This window comes from Passer domesticus, chromosome 10 (genome assembly GCF_036417665.1).
Source record: "Passer domesticus isolate bPasDom1 chromosome 10, bPasDom1.hap1, whole genome shotgun sequence".
NCBI lineage: Eukaryota > Metazoa > Chordata > Aves > Passeriformes > Passeridae > Passer > Passer domesticus.
In genome coordinates, this window is record NC_087483.1 from 32,970,992 (window position 1) to 32,984,592 (window position 13,601).

The 13,601-nt window shown below is 42.9% G+C and overlaps 1 protein-coding gene across 1 annotated transcript in view; it reads right to left on the reverse strand.

Moving 5' to 3' along the window:
• Positions 1 to 13,601, reverse strand: part of ADCY5 (adenylate cyclase 5) — a 203,904-nt gene that overhangs the window by 18,408 nt on the left and 171,895 nt on the right. Inside the window, exons 9-12 of the mRNA XM_064435033.1 lie at positions 12,180 to 12,202; positions 7,563 to 7,707; positions 5,840 to 5,937; positions 3,063 to 3,150 (exon numbers count right to left, since the gene is read on the reverse strand). Of these exons, the coding sequence (XP_064291103.1) occupies positions 3,063 to 3,150; positions 5,840 to 5,937; positions 7,563 to 7,707; positions 12,180 to 12,202 (354 nt within the window). The remainder of the gene's footprint in view (positions 1 to 3,062; positions 3,151 to 5,839; positions 5,938 to 7,562; positions 7,708 to 12,179; positions 12,203 to 13,601) is intronic.

Here is a 13,601-nt window from a genome sequence, read left to right on the forward strand (position 1 = left end):
GTTTTAGGAACATCTAGACCAGCTTTTGGAGACAAAGAACGTGATAGGCAAGCTACACCTGTGCAGAGCTACAGAAAAGCTTATTTTCTCATAAAGGATAACTTGAAATTTCTCTCCTGTGTTCTCCCAGAACCATGCAAGAAGTTGAATTCCACACAGCAGTGCAGATACCAGAAGTTAAAGGATTTTAAGAAAAAAACACAAACTCGATAAGTTAGTAGCAAAACAGATGTCTGTCAGCAGAGTATTTGAGAAGGGACCCTGGTTCCCATGACCTTCGACTCTACTGGGAAGGGACACCACCTCACAGTGGCCAAGACTTCATGGAGCATCAAAGCAAAGAACTGGAACTCTCTTGTTTATTACAGCTGAAGAAACTTGGAAAGCCAAACTGGCTGCGCTGGCAGCTCCAGGATCAACTTCTAGTCCGTGGAGAATTTTATAGTGGAAGATAATAATGACAGCGAAAGAAAATAAAACATGATCAAGCTGTTCAGAAAGAGCCTGCTGGCCACTGTCAAAGCCAGAGCTGGAGAGGCCAAAACAGGGAGGGGAAATCTTACATGAAAGCTGGAAAGAGGAAGAAAAAAGAGACACTTATCATGTAACAGCACAGCAAACAGGCAAGAGTTATGCTTATGCTGATGTCCTGGGGTGGACACCTGCTTTCCAATTCTGTGTGGGATGAACCACTGGTATTTAAAACACATGCTCTCCTATCCCACATCTGAGTGTGAAACAAAGCAAACAATGCTGACATCCTTATTTTCAGGGGTTTCATCTGAAGGATCTGTAAAACTGCCTTCCTTCTGCAGGTGTGTGTTTCCTGGAGCAACGTGGAGTACAGAAATAAAATAACATCCCTCATCCAAGGGCTGGGTAAACCCATTGCTTAAAAATCAAAGACTTGAAACACAAAGATGTTGCTCTGGATGACAGAAGTGGGCTGCAGCTATTAGGAGCTGCTGCCATCACACATGGAGCTGACGAGCTAGAAGTACCTGTTCCCTAAGCAAGCCATCTCATAATCAGGTGTTGTCAGCAGAAGCTAATTTGGAGCACTAAGAAGGGGTAATAAAAAAGGAACTGGAGCTAGAAGGCCCAATATTTTCAATCTCTGCACAGAAGCCACGCTGGATGTTATACATGAGTATGTTGTGGGGATGAAAACTCACTGCTGGAAATGTCAGTGGCTTCAGAAAATCCCATTAAATTCTGATGTTCTTCTGAATTCCCTCTGATGTCTTGTGCATCCAGAGCCTAAGCAATGAGGCAAAGCCAGCCTAGAAACAGTTGGAGGCATCACTGAACAGAGCTTTTCTACAGAAATTTGGAAGATCAAGACAAAGAAAGCAAGGATGAAATCTGCCTACCATCCCAGGGACTGAAAAGTCCTGTGTGCCTTTGAAATTAATCAGTAATTAAGATCAGTAATAATTTTAACCAAAAAGCCCAAACCATAACTAGAGGATTTGAATGATGACAGAAGAATAGAGTGCTGCTGTCAGTAAGTGAAAGTGGCCTGCAAATGCCAGTGGGTGACAAACAGCTCTGGCTGGTGGCAAGGCAGGCAGCTCAGGTGCTCCAGGCCTGCCCCAGCTCCTGTCCCAGCAGAACCAGTGACTTGGGGTGGCCCTGCTTGGCTGGCAGAGTGCTGGGATGGTGCTGCCAGAGACCTGCAGCGTGAGGAGGCAGCACAGCTGGGCACTGAATTCCCAAGTTCACTGTGGCTGTGACCTGAAGCTTGTCACATTGGTGGTTAATTAACTGCTAATCACATTAACTGCTGATACCAGTTTACAAATGGATGATTTTCAGTAGCACCCTCAAGTGCAATGGACACACCAAGAACAACCAGGCAGCCGTGGGTACCATTTCCCAGCTCAAGGCACCCAAGCCTTCCTATCAGCAGTGTTATTTCTGACTCTGCTTCTCATTGCTGGTAAACAGGCAAGAACAATGGGATGCTGCACTTAGAAACTAGGCTCCCTTTAATATTGTCATAAGGCCAAAGGAAACCCTGCAAGTGAGAAGTTAACTTCAAATAGAAGTTGAAGCTTCTGTCACTGGGAACACTCTGCAGCTCTTATTATATGAGAAGGCAAAGCTTAATTTCCAAATCTAACTTTAAAAAAATCAAAAAGACATGTAAGGTGCAAGTCTGTCAAGAGCACCCACATTCAACTGTTGAAAATGGCACAGAGAAGATAATTAAAGTGAGACACATCATCTGCCTGACATTATCCATTATCCCACTGTTTCTTCTGCAGGAAACATAATGCTACTGAGCTATTTTATTCCAGGCACCGAGGAACAAAGCTAAACTTGGGCTAAGGAACCTGAATCTGAGTGTGTTCCATGTTCAGACACTTCTAGACCAGAAGGATCCCTAAACCTGAAACATATCCATGTTTTTAATAGGAAAACTTTTGAGTGAAATGGATGAGCACAGCATCCTTCCCACAGTGCTCACTGCCAATTTACCACAGGCTGACAAGAAGAATTAATATGTTTTTGGACTTCACACCATGTATTTATTTTCTGATCAAAGCCAGCTACAAGAAAGAGCCCAGCGAATGTTGGAAGCTCTGTACACTCATGTGAGAAAGGCTGATAAAATTCTATATGTTTATGGCTTTTACTTCCCTCCAGGACATTTTTCCTTGATGATATTCTGCTTCTGATTATCTGCCTACCCAAACACGCCTAGGCAGCAGGGGCCAGTACACAGGCAACGCTGCAGGAAGTTTACAGGGAGGAAATGAATGGTCAGGGCTTGGTCCCACATTGGAAAATGTGCTCTTCTTATATCAATATGAGAGTGTCTGCAGGGGACTTAATAGACATGCAGATCCACAGAGTGATTACTTCTTGCTGAGCTACAGAGATGCCAACCCTAACATCTGTTTGCAGTTCATTCTGCCTTATCAAAGGCTTTTTCTGTAACCCTTATCACATAGTGTGGAAAGGATGGCTAACAAAACACACTCTGTTAGCTGAAGAAGCAGATTGCTGATCTGGTTATCTTAGGCAGAGGACTACAAAGAAACCACAGTACTCACCTTTACACAGGAGTAAATGACTGAAACAAACACCACTGTGGTCAGGATCAGGAAACAGGTCAGGTAAAAACCCAGCATAAACGTAGAGCTGAAATCAAGGAGAGGTTTGGTTGGTTTTGTTTTGTTTTTTAAAAGCACACTGTGTAGAATAGCTGCAGCCCTGCTCTCCAGAACACATTTGTACAAGCTATGACACACTGCACAGACTTTCCAATTAGGATAGCTGTAGGAGACACGAGGTGCCTTGAATACCAACAGATACTCTGGCCTATTTAGAATTATTCAGACAGGCTGCAGAACAGAGAATGCTGCATCTTTTACAGCAATCACCTTCCTGCTGGGGTGACAGAGGTGGGACTGAAAAACATTTCATGCACTAGAGGAGGTGACAGAACAACTTGTTGTGGCAGGTCAGCCCCCAGCTGGCTGTGGGCAGGGCACCCCTGGCAAGGAAGGCAGGCTGAGTGCTGAAGTGCAGCTGGGTGGGAATAATCTCAGTGGGAATGGCTTCCTGTCTTGCACAGGGAATGTCTGTGCAGCACCACTCTCTGTGCTCTGGGATGGGAGCAAGCACAGCATCAGGATAGTCAGGGATAACAGCCTTATCTTGGCCAGCCTGAGAGGTTCCTGCTCCTCCCAACTTCGAAGTACAAAGAGGATTCCAGGGCCAACTTTGTACTGTGAGTTTTCATCTGTTTTCCTCACAAAGATATTCAACACCAATTTCCCAGTGATTGGTCTCAGTGTGACAGGACAGGCCCCCTCCCAGGAGCCAGCCTTGTTCACAATCTAAAGGAAGTACCCTTGCGATGTGACACTGGGGGCAACAACACCAAAGCCAGCTGGTCTCTGTGTTCTCTCATGACTACTGGGATAATCGTACTTGCTAATTCACTGTTTGAGCCTTTTCTGAAATTCCTTAAAGCAATTCCTCTTTATCATAATAAATTGACACTGACATTCTGTCTCTAGTTTCAAATTCAGATTCCACGGTGTGTCTTTCATGAGGCTCTGATGGTGACACATATGCACCTGTGGTTTCAGTTGTTGTTCAATAACAGACCAAAGCTATGCAACTGAAATATAAGGAAAAACAAAGCAAAAGGTGAAGGGAAGTGTATCTGACCTACAGTTAAAATACAGAGTTTTATTTGCTCTTGAACCAAAACACCTTTCAGACAGGCCAGGCTGACTAAGGACACTTCAGAACATGCAAAAAAATCCCCAAATAAACAACCACCCTCCTTATGGGCAGCATGGAAGGAGACTGAACAGCACAACATTTACACCACACTGCCATAAGGGATGGGCTCCTGCGTAATACAAAGGAGGCAGCCATATGGTTGCCACACATGAGAAATTGTCAAGTTGTCATTTAAATGTTAAACTGGGTTTTATGGAGACAGCATAGTGGCTGCTTTGGGAGCTTGATGAGCAACACAAGGATGGTAGAGGGCCTCTGCAGGTGTGAAGTTATGACAGCAATATTTAGAAGTCCAAAGTGTAAGCCCCTGTTAAATTTCTGAACGTAATTAACATTGCATTAATTGCTGGGAATTATCTAGTTCCAATTTTGAGCCTCTTTCAGCTTCACTTGCAGTTTCCCAAAGCAGGCCTGTCTGTTTACACAGTGCATTTGTCCTGATGTTATTTTGCTGATTCAATCCTTCTGTGAGCACTTGTGCCTGGGAGAGTGAACAACAAACATCAGACTACGTGTTATTTCTGTGACCTTCTGAATATCTGATCTGAACACTGCAAACCAATCTCTACTCCAGAAAGATCTGTGGTGGGAACAGACGTAGAAAACAGTTGTAATGACATAAAATAGTGCTGGTGCTCTCTTTAGGGACAATTTTTTCTCTTCTTGTAAAGAAGATAAATTTGGAGCATTTTCAGAGCTTCTGTGATCTTGTTCTTCATTTAAAAATTACTAACTCTAAATTTATTTCCAACACAGCATTGCTCAGTGAATGGTGTATTATGGCTACTAAACCAGAGCATAGGAAATACCCACATGTAATTTTAAGTGACTTTTAAAGAACAATTTGAGGAGTCCCAGTTCTGCAGAGCTCACTGCTGGAGCAGATTTAGTGGGTTGTGCTGTGCCTTGCAGATGAGGCTGCAGACCACTGCAGTGGGCCAAGAGCACTGTGCCCCATGGCCCTGAGCAGCTTATGCCATTCTTGCCTGGGAAAAGAAATGACTGCAACCCTTAAACCAGGAGCAAGCCACAAGCTCAGGCATGTGCAGCTCAACCTCCTCTCTACCCCTCCTCTTGCCCAGCTGCTCTGAGTCCAGAAGAACCAATGTATGAGAGATTATCCTCATTTGCTAAGCAGTTCCTGAGTCCTCAGTGCTCTGAGCAATGAGGCTGTGATGGGTTTTTACCTCCCTGTCCCAATGTGTTGAGACAAGAGGGCAGCCCAGCCTTGTGCAGTGAGTGTGTGCTATGCCTTGGTAGGCAATCCTTCCTACTCAGTGGTATTTGCTTTCCACAGGCTTATAAATGTGCTGAACTGGATTTCCTAAGACAGAGGTAAATTATAAGAGAAATCACTTCGGGAAAACAGAAATCCTCACATGCCAGTGAGGAGGTTTTAATCTGCACTAGAAATGGGTGAAAACAATAAGCACCATGCATCACTTGAGCATGAATTATTTAAGGATTTTTCTCTTCCCCTTGGAGTTCTGAATTTTCAAGGAAAAAACAAAGAAAAGTAGGCTGGAATAGAGGAGGGGAGCAGATGGGAGCAAAGGGATGAAAGGGTACTCACTGTGGCATGATTATGATTTGAACAAAGCAGATGAAGAGGAAGACTAGGGAGGCACAAGCCACATAGGCTCCAAACCTGTCATCCACCTGCTTGGAGTACTGCAAAAAAACACAGTTATTCTGTTAGTGGGAAGTTTGGCTGGCTGCCTTCTCTCCACAAAAATTTCTTACTTGGCTTTTGCCTAGGTCTTTGTTGCTGGTAGGAAACAACATTCGCAACTCCCCTTCCCCCCCAAGCAATCTGTAAGGGCTTGAACAGGCCCAAAGGCCAGGGAAGAAACCCACAGAGCTGGGTGAAGAGAGGATTCACCAACTGCCCCTTGCATGAGAGGAACAGAAATGGATTATCTGGTGCCAAGATTCTAGGTCACTGTCATCAGAAATAAACTTCTTGCATGGGAAGTTTCCTCCAGGAGGGACAAATGCAGCTAATGAGAAAACCTTGCATTTTGTGCAGATGACTTGACTCGTTATTGGCAGTGCAAGGCTGCTGTGGCTTTCACACAGCCACTCCTTCCAACTTCTTGTCAACATTTTGACCACGTGGGAGCTGCCCCCAATGCCCAAAGGTGCTTTATTTAGCTTGAAGCTCAGTTCTCAGCACAGACCATATCAGTGTTTGAACCACAAAATAAAAGGTGCTCTGAACAGGTGAACCGCTAATTTCCCTGGCAGTTTTCAGCTGTAAAATTGAAGAGGAGGAGTGGGGGGAAATTACATGCTTGAGCTTTTATCCAGTCCCACACTGATTCATTGAACAGCTGTAAACCCTGAAAAGATCTGCTTTTGTAATAGGTAGTCATTCTTGTCAAGGAAAGACTGTTTCTAAATAAAATTATAACATAATTAGTGCAAACTTATTTTGAAGTGTTTTCCATGGAATAATGAGCTTAACCCAAAGACCTCTCAAGCATCCTAAGGATATGTGCTTGAATAAAAAATGAAAGAAAAAAGGGATTACTTTCTTTGTGCTATTAAACCTACCATTTCTTATGGTACCTTTAATAATGTCATCCAGGTACCTCTAGACTTAGAAATTGGACTTGGAAATTTAACTTTGCAGCCATCTAGAGCTGATGATAGCTCATAGTCTCTACTATATAGTCAGGGAAATGATCTTTGCCTGACAGCAATATCTGAAACCAGATCAGAAAGAAATCAACTGCTCATGAGCTTTAGGTCTGTTACTCCCCTTTCTCACATTTGTGGGATAGAGAACTATTTCTTGCTTAAAATGGGTTCCCAAAAATATCCAGAGTACATATTGCATCTCAATGAGCCCTAATAGTACCTGGGGCTCTTTGGGACAAAGGGCAGGGAAAAGTCCCTCCAGAGGAGGTTCAGAGCTTAGGTAGGCTGAAGTGGGTTTCTGCAGTGATTTGAAGGAGAGAAGGGGTGACTGCAGTCTTGGTTTGGAGTCTCCAAGTCAGAGAAACAATCTGGTTTATTCTGGATTCCCTTTACTGCTTATCACTGCACATTCATGTGTGTCTGATAGAAATGGCTTTCCTGGCCAGTGCTCCCTTCAGATGGCTGTGATTTTTTTAGGACAAGTTATATTAAGGTTTCCATGAAGAAGCATGGATTTTTTAAAATCACAACCCCACCTCCAGCACCCAAACCACACCTTAAACCCTAGATATAACAGCCTGACCTTCTGCAGGAGAATTAAAACTCCTAACAAGGCTGCCTGATGCACTGCAATGGTTTTTGGACAGCGTTACCTTTTTCTCCAAGTCAGGCTCCCTGAATGTTAAGAGGAATTTGCGCACGTGCTCCGAGCGCAACCGATCGATGCTTCTGGCGTCGATGGCCCGGCCCAGGAACTCATCCACTTCATCCTCTGGGTTCATGCTCTCCTGGGTGCTCCTGAGGATGCCACGAAAAGGGAGCATAAGAGCACGAGATAATTTCTGCCTCTGCACCGTGTGTTATTGCAGTGCATAATGAGCTGGAGGTCAATGGCATTTTGCTTCATTGGGAAAGGGACTGGGAGCAGAGAGGGGAGTGGTATCAGCTCTGAGCTCACTGCCAGTCCCGAGTCATTGCTACAAGGCTTCTATTTATTTGCCCTGTTTCTATACTACATCTGTTTCCTTGCACTTGGGTCTCACTTCCATCCCCCATCATCTATAACCACCAGGTAGCCTCCTTCCCCTTGTCCTCTGACTTATCTTGCACTGCTGTACTCTTGTAGCTGTTAGTGCCTGCACTGAAAAAAATTATTTATGCCTCCAGTCATATTTTTTGCTTTCTAATAACAATTTCTGTAAATATTACTATGAAAATTTCCAAACTTTAACAATTCTCCCTTTTTGAGAAAAAATTGTGGGCAGAACAAACATGTTCTGTAAACATGTTTGGGGAAAAAAATTTGGCCTGAATCCCCTTAACACAATTACTTATGAGTATAAAGCATAAAACAGAAATAAAAATCTGTTTACAGGATATTTACTTAAGGAAAGGTTGCAAAAGAAAAAGGCCACAGAAGAAAAAAATATAAATTAGATTTTGCTTTCTAAATATGTGGAACAAGATTATGATCTTTTGTGTCAATTATTTTTTTGAATCTGTCCTATCACTAGAGAAAAATAAAGTTGATTTTCAAAAACTGTTGAGAAAAAATAACACTGTAAACTTCATTGTCCTGAGGCATTTTGCACTGAGGATCAGGAAACCTGAAGCACCTCCCCAGATTCTAGTTATTTTTAAAATTTTAGCAGTATTTTAATGACTTGATGCTGTCACTTTAATGGCCTGCCCTCAAACGAGCTATAGGCAGAAATTAAAAGCTAATCCTGAAGTCCTGTTTTTCTGCTTTGCTTGCATGATCGCCCAGGTTATCCCCAGGGTTTGCCAATAGTTATCCACTGAAATATGCCCCTCCCTTGCACGGGGTATATTCCAGCAGATAACTATTTCTGTGTGCAAACCCCTCGGTGGCACAGCTGGGCTCCTGCCGTGTGACCCTCAGCTTAGGCACTCTGGAGGGAAAATCCTGGGGGCTGACAAGCACGATGAAAAGCTACTCTGCTTTATTTCCCTGGTTTCATTTGCACTGCACCAGAGCACACAATGCACTCTGTGTTGCAGCCAGCAGGCTCCCACAGGTAAGGCTGTGCTGGAAAGCAGCTCACAAACCAGGATGTGACTCTGTTTTAAAAGTTAAAGGTCTCTTTCCAAAAGGAAGGCTCTTTCACAGCTTTCTGCAAAACTGGGTCAGATTTTAAGAAGCTCTCTGTACCTCAAATCTTCTGTGCATCTCTTGGCAAGAGAAAAATAAATCAGGTCTATCTGCTCATTTCCATTCTACCACTCCTTGACCCAGCTAGCAAGCTGAATGTGTCTGCACCTCAGCTGGGTCATGACAGCACACCAGTGGCATCTATTCAGTGGCCATAGAGCAGTTACAAGCCTAGTTTGCCTCAAGGCCTAATCTCTATTTTAGCCAACCTTAGTATTTCAGAGGGGTCAGGGAAAAGAGTTGTTGTTGGTTTTTTGGGGGTTTTTTTTGGGTTCTAGAAGTTATTTAGTTCCTAGAAATTCATATAATCATCTTTGAAAATAAAAGTGTTTTTTGCTCTGCAAGGTCAGGACATTCAGTTTACTTCCTCGGAGGAAGTACATCTGCTTGAGCATTCTAGGAGATGCTGCTTCTTCTCATTCAGTCCTTGCAACGTCTTCTGGGCTCATAAAAACGAGCAAGGAAATCATTAGGCTTTGTATTTACAGAATGCCTTCCAAGGTCCTGTGAGTTATGTACACACTGGGGCCACTGACATTTCCCCACTCCGCAGCACGCAGTCGCGATGCGCTCTCCCTGGAGCCCGCACAGGAGGCAGCTCAGCATCTGGGCAAACAGCAGCCAAAATTCAGGTTCCAGTCTAAAAACGCCACTCATGAGGATGCAAAGAGAAGAACCTGCCTGCGTGGTGTCTACCTCAGCTGCCTGCAGGTCTGAATAGGTTGTTTTACTGCTCAGGGTGTTTCTAATACTACAGTACCCTCCAAGGTTGCAGGAATTACCCCTGCTGGTTTTAAATTGCCTTGCTGGGACATTGGCAGTGGGCAGCCACCCTCACACAGACTGCAGGGAAGCTCAGTCACCTCGCACAGACTGAGCTGTTCCGGTGACTTTCACAGCCCATTGTACCCAAGCTCAATTACAGTACAGCAAGTTTGGGTACATTTGCATAAATGTAATTTTAAATTAGTTCCCGGTTCTAAGGAGTGCCCTGGAGGCAGTGCCTGTAAGTCAGAGCTGAGGTACTGCCATAGATTAATGAAATTCATATGTCAAAATGCCTTTTGATATATTGATAGTATGGTTGGTGGAAGGGGGGAAATGAGGGTTTCAGGCTGCCATGAAACTTCTAAAAACACCTCCTAAAAGCAGTGCTGAGATTTCTTCAAATGCAGCCAACAGAAAATTGTGTCAAAGGACAGGAACAGCACAAACAAGAGCTTGTAGCAACTTTTTCACTCTGCCTGCAAATGTGAACACTACCAATTAACCCAGAGATGCTGGCTTCAGAGTGGTCCAAAAATGTGCTGCTGATTTAATTACTTTCTGCCAATGCAGAGTGTGGCCACTGCCAAAACTACATGTATGCCATAATTTTAAATGCTTCATGCTTAGGTTGAGTAACTAAACCTGCACTCATGCAATAAGGTTTGGTCCTGTTTTCAGGGATGTGTGCTGCCCATGTCTTCCTTTGCTGCCAGAAGAAAGTATTGACCCTTAGTATTTCTACACATGAAGGAACTGCCTTAGTTCTTGACATGGTTTAGGCATCTAATTTTAACCATTCTCAGCATGAACATACTCTGGTAGAGATTTATTTTTGCCAAATCTTTTTACTTGAGGTAAACAGATTTCTGGATAAAGAGAATCAGAGGAAAGTAGTAGCTTCTTTTGGTACTGAACTGAAATGCAAAAATCCTGAAATCTATAATATAGATTATAATAAGCTGGCACCATAATAAGCTGAGTGAGACAGCTCAGCTATTGGCTGTAACAGCCCAAGGAGCCTTGCAAAGTGTAGCATGAAGAACAGATATTATTGTCCTTGGAGAAACAGAGGAGATGCAGCTCCTCAGCTGTTGGGTGACTGCTGTAGACCAGCACTGAGGCAGCTGATTTTTGTGTTTTCTTGCAGAAACTATGAGGAAAAATACTGTTTCATGAGGGATACTGAAAATTTCTGTATTCCTATGAATTATTTTGTTGTAATCTGTTAACTCTTTTCTGCCCAAAGCATATCTAACATCAATGGAGTTTTCCAAAATCCATGGATACAATAGGAAACACTGGAACCAGAGGAACATCTCAGGGTGCACAGAGCTAAATGCCACAAAAATCCAGTTTGCAGGGAAGGGCAAGGGAAGGAGAGAATGACTCTTAATACTGCCATGTTCAAACTTATCACTTTCCTTTTCCATTTAGGGAGCTGCTCTCAGTGCTCAACCACCATAATGTGAATTTTCCCACAGCTGGATGCCTAGAGCTCACAGAAATCCACTCAGCCTGAGAAACATGACAAAGAGCAACAGCAACATATTTTAGGCATCAGTCTCCTCTACTGTTGCCTGACTCGCTCTAATCAAGGTTGTAATTAATGCCATTCAGCAGGACTGAACATGAAGTTATTCTAAACACCCTCAGTATAGGAAGTGCTTTGGTTGTGTCCAGTTATAGAAGCTAAAAAGTGAATGTGTTTGGGTTTTTTCCCTCCAAAGGCAATTTTTCAAAATACCATTCTCATTAAATTGTTTTAACATTTTCTCTAAAGTTCTATAGGAAAAAAAGTGAAAATGATGCTAAAATTTGGCTATATTTTAGACCATGAAACTTTGAATTTACTTTTTCAAACAAGCCATCATTTCTGAGTTTATTTTTATATGTAGAAATAAGTAATATGCAATAATGAGTAATATCAAATATATACAAATAAACTCAGAAACTATACAAGCATTTCAATACATACATAAACCTTTCTTATTGGAGATGTCCAACACTTATATATACTTTAGAGAAAGATTTTGTCTTGGGTTATTTTCAAAGAGTGGAGATTATTTGGGGCAAGGGGAAGTGCAGCAAAAGCATTTTAATTATAAAAGCAAGTTAGAACCACCAAACAAATAAATGTTTTGAGGGCAGTGGCTGTTCTGAATGCACATCAGTCAATCCTGTGCCCTCAACCGTCCCTCCAGGACAAACCTCTGGGGAGTCCAAGCATTATTTTTGCCTTCCGGGCATCAATTCTTGTCCTTTTTTAATATGAGAAAAAAATCCCAAACGTGTAAATATAACAGTGTATGACAGAAGTAAATTTGCTTACTTGTCCTTGGGGTCCTCGAAACCCTGAAAGAAAGGAAAAGGGCACAAGGGTGAGCAAACAGGCTGACCTTGAGAACACAAAGCATCCCGGGAACGGCATTTCACAGGGGACTCCTCGGGGCCCTCATTTGTTAGGTGTGGATGGACAGCTTTCCCACCCACAACAATATTTTGTGCAGCCCTGCCAGCGGGCAGGCAGAGCAGCTTTGGAAAAACACACTCCTTCAGATATAAATTCATGGAAGTGCAGATAAGGAAATGTTCCAGCTGACTGCTGGCACACTTTATTTCAGGTGTCTTCTGTTTGCAGTCACCATTACAAATGATATAATGGAAATTGCACTGATATTGTAACTGAGGATGTGTTTTACTTGAAACAAAACTCAGAATGGTAACAGAAATCAACCCCTGTATTCAACAAGGCTGCATCTCTTTATGTCAGGACTCATCTAAGGGCAATGGATGCATTTTGGTTTTCATCTCTCCCAAGGGTCTCCCTGCTCCTCCCCTCATCACATGCACACACAGAACATGTTTTCTTGAATAAGATTTCAGGAATTATTTATAATATTTGCAATAGCCCAAATATTCACAATTCTTTCAGGACCATCTGAATTAAGTATTTATGAGTCATCCATAGTTTTAATGGCTAGAAGGCCTTAGATAAAATTTTATACAGAGGCATAAGTTCATATGCTTAGCATTAACATACCTAACAGAACAAATTACATCAAAATTGCCATTTTGCATGGGCTGAAACAAAATGTGCCCTCTGACATCTTGGCTTAAATTTAACTGTAGTCAAGAAAAGTTGTATATTTGACAAGAAGGGTCAAATACTCAGGCACAGAGTTTGTACCCTGTGTTCCAAAACATAAAACAAATGTAGCTGGGAGATATGAAGAATTGCTTTTGTTTTTCTCCCAGAGACCTCAGGCCAAAACTGCTCAGGGCACGTGAGGATATTCCAGCTGCTGGACCTGCAGCAGCAACCATTCTGGGGGCAGCACACTGAAATCCATCCTGACTGTGGAAAATCAAACATCTTTGGACAAAAGTCTTCCCACAGGGGCCTTGTCCAAAACCATCAGAAACAACAACATTGACCAGATACTAAATGAGAACAGATTTTGCCCTTGCAGTGAGTTAGCAATGTGGCCACATGGCAGAAGGAAAGCCAACACACCAGCTTTGCCAGAGGGAAAAAGTGAGGTTTGTCACTCAGGTCAGCAGCCAGGACTGTGATTCACTGAGAGAGCAATTCCCATTTTTGCATACTCTGTTTCAGACTAAAACCACACTCCTAAACAGAAACTGCCACTCCAACTTAACCCATCAGACATTCAGATCAAGGAAATCTCTCAGTCTCATGTCACAACCACCAGCATTCAATGGGAAAAAGGAAAAAATAATGTTGATTCAA